The sequence below is a fragment of the Gossypium hirsutum genome, chromosome D02, assembly GCF_007990345.1.
Source record: "Gossypium hirsutum isolate 1008001.06 chromosome D02, Gossypium_hirsutum_v2.1, whole genome shotgun sequence".
NCBI classification, from domain to species: domain Eukaryota; kingdom Viridiplantae; phylum Streptophyta; class Magnoliopsida; order Malvales; family Malvaceae; genus Gossypium; species Gossypium hirsutum.
The window spans coordinates 43,562,432-43,568,046 of NC_053438.1; the positions used below are offsets into that span (position 1 = coordinate 43,562,432).

A 5,615-nucleotide genomic window follows, 5' to 3' on the forward strand; every position below is an offset into this window, starting at 1 on the left:
CTAGTCATTTTAGTTTTTTCCATTATGCTATTACACCTCTATTCCATTCAACCAAACACAAGAATACTATTACGCCTCTATTCCATTACATTCAACCAAACAATTGATTTACTATTACACATCTATTCCATTACACCTCTATTTCTGCTATAAAATTCAAATGTATTTTGGCCCTTTTAAGGTCTTCAAACGGCGTCGTCTGGTATCCATCTCGGAAATGTAACCGAAGCTTTGAAAACCTTGAACGGTCTAAAATATCAATCATATCAAATCAAATCAAAAAAAGAAAAAGAAAAAAGGACCCTACCCGATTCTTCCTCAAGCCTTCATCGACGATTTGAGTCAACCAAACCTCTTTGGTAAGCTTTATCAGTCCCCCAACCACTGAGTCAACTAAAACCAACTCGGGGTGAGTTAGCCAGATTGAAACTCTCTTTTTTTTTCCTCCAATGGCATGCAATGTGATCAATTCATGGACATTCACTGCTCTAGTTGGTGCTTTTCTGGATCTCTCCATAGCTTATTTATTGCTTTGTGGATCAACTCTTGCTTATTTAGCTTCGAAATTTCTGGGTTTATTTGGAAAGTCCTTGCCTTGTCCTTGTAATGGATCGTTCGGCCACCCACATAAGAATTATTGTTTTCAATCCATGTTAGTTAATAACCCACATCTTAAAATCTCCTCTGTTCAATCTTCTGTTAAGAAAAAGATTCCTTTTGATTCAATCTGGAACAACTTTTATAACGAAGATAAAGATGACTGGCATTCAAATTTTGACAACTGGCGAAATGGGGATGTTGCAATGGGAGGGGAAGCAATGTTTAGTTCATCATGTAATTCAAAGAAGAACACCATTAGAGCAAATATAGGAAGGTTTGGGTATCAGAGGCCAAGAATTGGACTTAGGCAGCGTAAAAGAGTTGCTAATGGCTATGGCGGAAAGTTTTTGAGTTTTCCGAATGATCCTTTGGCTTCCATTAATACTACCCCAACTGGTTTGAATCCTTCCATTACAACCCCAGATGATTCTGAAGGTGATGTTCTTTTCTATAATCATCGGTTTTAGCTCTTATGATATTTACTGTAATTGATCGTGGTAGCATTTATTAGTTTTGCAACAAGGATAAACATGATGAAAACATGCTCACTACCGCAATTTAATTCTATGCTATATTTTTTTATAATTATTTTGTTTTTGATTAAGTTGGAATTATATTCAAAGATAGCATGGATGGTATGAGTATGTCAATAATGGGGTGAGGAAAATTAATTACCTTACTAAATAACTGGGGAATCATTGAAGAATTCAGTCATTATTATTTCTTTTATGTCGTATTCATGATAACTGATTTACTACCATGTTACTCGAACTTGGGGTCATTTTTTTCTCTAATTTCTTTTATATATTTAGGAGGTCAGCCATCCATAGCTATGCCTAACCTATAAGTGTCCGGTACAGGTAGTTCGGAGCAACATGGACTAACAAAGTTTCTAGAATTAACTTCATACGTAGTTATACCTGTATCGCATTGTCCATGTGTGTGTAAATGGCAAAACTATTTGTGTATGCAGTAAATTTTAAGTTGCAGTTGTATATAACGTAGCTGTGCATAGCCATGATCATCAAATAAACTATCAGAATTCCGACCTGGTAATTAGACTCTCAAAAGTCCTTGAAATATAAATGTAATCCTCAATATGTTATCTTCTTCCTTTTTCACTCCATTGAAACTTCAGCACAGAAAGGATTTGGGAGTTGAACCACAGAAGAATTGTAGCATTAATGGATCTTCCAGTTCCCTCTTTCGAACCTAAATCTTTTATTTGACCAGAAAGAGAAGAGAAGATTGTAAGCAATAGGCCATACCCTCGTCCAGTTCCACTCCTATCTCTAAAAGGTGTATCTTATTTAAACTTTTCCAATCCTGTATTGAATAGATATTGAATGACTTGTTCTTCTAGGAGAATGAATGAAGATGGAATATGTTTTAAATGCTATTGAGTCCTACTTTGCAGTCTAAGTACATGGTACATTTTTCTTTTGGGAGAAGTTTTCCGAATTCTCAACTGTGCTTTGAACATTGACTGGTATGTACATGATAATTTTTTGTGCTTGCTAATACCACATCTAACATGCATGGTTCTGTAATTTTAGATGGCCGGGAAACGTCAAAAGAGATTCAATTGCCAAAGCAAGGTTTGCAGGGCTTTGAAATAGATGATGACTCTTTTACAGAGAATAAAATTGAGAAGGAACCAGCAGTGGCTGAGTTCAAGTGCTTGATGCCAGATTGGAACTTTGATGGCAGTGACAAAAATGCAATAGTAGAACAAGCTCTAGGCGAAGAGAATGACGCTCGTGCTGCTCTGTACCTTGAGCTTGAGAAAGAGAGAATCGCTGCTGCAACTGCTGCAGATGAGGCTATGGCAATGATATTGCGCCTGCAAGAGGAGAAGGCAACAATCGAGATGGAAGCGAGGCAGTACCAGAGGATGATTGAGGAAAAATTTGCATATGATGCTGAAGAAATGAACATTCTCAAAGAGATCTTATTAAGGAGAGAAAGAGAAAAGCATTTCTTGGAGAAAGAAGTTGAAGCTTTCAAGCAAATGTTTTGCGAAAAAGAGGTATCAGATATGGATATGTATGATATGGCAGCCATATATGACCAAAAGACTTTGAATTTGGGGCAACTGGTAATGTCAAAGAAGATCGCTGAATCTGTTGGGGAGAAGGAAAAGACAGTGCATAACATTGATGTTTCAGAGTATGCGATGGGATCCATCGGATCACTTGATCATGCTGTCGATTTTGGGAATGAATTACCAGTTTCAGAACTTAATGAAGATACTGCTTCTTTAAATTATAGTATCGAAAAAAATCACTCAAATCCAAGTAGAAATGATTATGAAATTAGTCAAAAATTTGAGGCGAGGGGAATGACATGTGAGAACGAGAATCCCGGTCATCAAAGAAGTTATGTTCAGTCCAATCTGTCAACTACTCATTCGAGATCTGATCTGCTTGAGAGAGCCATTAACACTGTAGCAGAAGAGGAACAAAACAGAGAAACCAGTCCACATCAATGTTTGACACCAAAGGCAACTGAGGCTAAAATAATTTTCCCATATAATAATGAAAAAATGGAGAAGCATGGAGAAGATTTGCATCAAATAGATTCTGGAATCAATTATCAAATTCTTGATGTTCATGTCATTAATGATGAATCTGACTTGTGTCGGACATGCAATAACCAAACCATTGGTGGGTTAGAAACTGAGCCTTACAGGAGAAGCAGCAGTTTAGATCGACCTGGCAGATTACCACCATGTGGTCCTTCACGAGTCAAATCTCTACCTCCCATTTCGCGCAGAAATTCCATGTCTGCTTTCGATTATGAGAGGTTGAAAATCGATAATGAAGTTGATTGGCTTAGAGAAAGGCTAAAGATTGTACAGAAAGGAAGAGAGAAGCTCAACTTCCCGTCAGGGCGCAAGAAAGGGGAACACTTTCAGTTACAAATATTGGAAAACCTTGCTAGTCAACTTCGAGAGATTCAACAATTGACAGAACCCAGGAAGGCTTTGCGACGGGCATCTTTGCCCCACCCATTCTCGAAGGTATCATTTCACTCTCGGCTTGAGTAAATCTATATCTATATCTAACACTCACCTAAGTCCGAATAATATAGTTTATTCAACTGCATAAGTTACTCTTCTATGTGGATGTATATAATTATTCAACTGCTTAAGTTCCTTTTCTTATAGTATTTTCTTTTACATGATCAGATTTATATCAGTATCTAGCAGACACTTCAATCTGAGTAAAATAATTTGTTCGACTGCATTAGTTCCTTTTTATATTGTACTTTCTTTAACACAATCAAATTACATCCCTATCCAGCACACAATCAAGCCCGAGTAACATGAATTATTTGACTTCATAAGTTCCTTTTCTCTTTGGATGCACAAGTTTAGTCAACTGTGTAAGTTCCGTTTGTTTATTGTACATTCCTTTACATATGATCAAATCTATATCTGTATCCAGCATTAACATAATTCCTAGTAACATAGTTTATTTGACTGCATAAGTTCGGTTTCTATTCGGATGCTAGCTCATAAACCTAAAAAATTAACCCGAGCCTTGAACAACTTGGTTGATTTCTGGAACTATATGATTTCAGGTTATGTCAAAGAAGAAAAATCAGAGGGGTGTTCTTGGAGGCGTGTTGAGAAGTGTTTAAATCAGATGAGCAACTTAATCTGATACCTTTTGAAGGTAACGTTCCTTCAATTGTGGTAGTAAGTTGTCTTAAAAAATTTTACCTGTTACAGATTTGGACTCAAATGTTACTCAGACCGGGTGTAGGTGCTAGAGAGGATAATAAGTCTGACATGGTTATGTTCAATCTTTTCTAAAATTTTTCATGTATTTGGACCACGTCCCTTAAAAAAATATAGAGTGTTAGAGCAACGTAGAAGGAATATATTAGTTTCTGACTATTGTTTTAAGTATCCAATTTTGATTACTTGGTATGTAAATTCTAATAACATAAAGTTTCTTTTCTACTAAAACTTTCCTTAAAATCTGTTGATTTCAGTTCTAAACTTTATCTTTTTTTTTTTTTCTCTTTTACTGAATTGCAATCTGCTGCATCTTTTGTTTGAATAGTTTACAATTGAAATTTGGACGGAACTCGTAAAACAAGCATTAATTTTCTCGGTTTGCCTCGCTCCAACTCTACATCTTTCGACTCGAATTTTGATATTGCTCTTTAAGAATTATCCAAATACAAGAAAAGGTTTTAAAATTTTGGTGAAATTATAAGAATAGTCATTTAACTATATATTTGGTTCTATTTTGGTCACTCAATTATTAATATTGTTAGATTTAATTATATAACTTTTTAAGATTTAATTATATAACTTTTTAAAATTAAATATTTTAATAAGTGACGTTCTTTTGATCTATTATGAAAAGGCATTGGGAATTGGATGTAAGGCAACATTTAGGCTTTATGAGTACTCGATTACTGGGAGCTGGTCATTGCTCCCGAATGATGTCTTTCGGTTTGTGGGTTTATCTATCTGGCTTGCTTTCTTTTTGCTATAGCTTTTGTTTCTCAAAAGAAAAGGCTCAACTTAGATAATTAGACAGCCTTCAAATTAGCTCAATAAATAAAAATAAATTACTAATTTTTTAAGCTTGACTTTTTATGGTTTTGTTAGCCAGAATGTGTTGCATTGGATCAGTATTTTTTAACAGAATAACAATGGTGTAATTGAAATATAATCTAAATCAGTTAAATTTAGATACATTTATTAGAGAAATTAAATATTCATTAACACCATTTTCACCAAATTTTGTGTCCATAGTGTTCATTGGGGATGCTAATGGAATAATTTTGCATAATAATTGTTGAGGGGTCAACTCTTTAGGATAAATTTTCAAAGTGTTGTCTCTCGGGCAATCAATTAGGACATCAAAAATCGTAATTATTTCATGGAGTGGGTGTGCCTCAGTGGGTGGAGAGAGTATGTACCTGAAAGACGTGTAGATAATTAATCAGCGAAGTCACGCCTGATGTAGATCGAACCACCAAGTAAGGCATAA

General features: G+C 35.3%; 1 protein-coding gene across 2 annotated transcripts; it reads left to right on the top strand.

Moving 5' to 3' along the window:
- Positions 1-250: 250 nt before the first annotated feature.
- LOC107908471 (myosin-binding protein 7) lies at positions 251-4,609 on the top strand. 2 transcript variants are annotated; one of them, XR_005910301.1, is made up of 4 exons: positions 251-1,035; positions 2,157-3,622; positions 3,906-3,987; positions 4,186-4,327. XR_005910301.1 is itself a non-coding variant. In XM_016835648.2 (3 exons), exons 1-3 carry the CDS (start codon positions 450-452, stop codon positions 4,243-4,245), a joined length of 2,112 nt encoding a protein of 703 aa, XP_016691137.2. In that variant the 5' UTR covers positions 253-449; the 3' UTR covers positions 4,246-4,609. The 2 variants fall into 2 exon arrangements, 1 of the variants encoding a protein (XP_016691137.2); XM_016835648.2 differs by lacking the exon at positions 3,906-3,987 and having other exon boundaries at positions 253-1,035; positions 4,186-4,609.
- The last annotated feature ends 1,006 nt before the right edge of the window (positions 4,610-5,615 follow it).

Coding starts and splice junctions, on each gene's coding strand:
- LOC107908471 (XM_016835648.2), top strand. CDS start 450: ATGGCATGCAATGTGATCAATTCATGGACATTCACTGCTCTAGTTGGT. Junction 1,036..2,156: donor AACCCCAGATGATTCTGAAG/GTGATGTTCTTT, acceptor CTGTAATTTTAG/ATGGCCGGGAAACGTCAAAA. Junction 3,623..4,185: donor TGCCCCACCCATTCTCGAAG/GTATCATTTCAC, acceptor ATATGATTTCAG/GTTATGTCAAAGAAGAAAAA.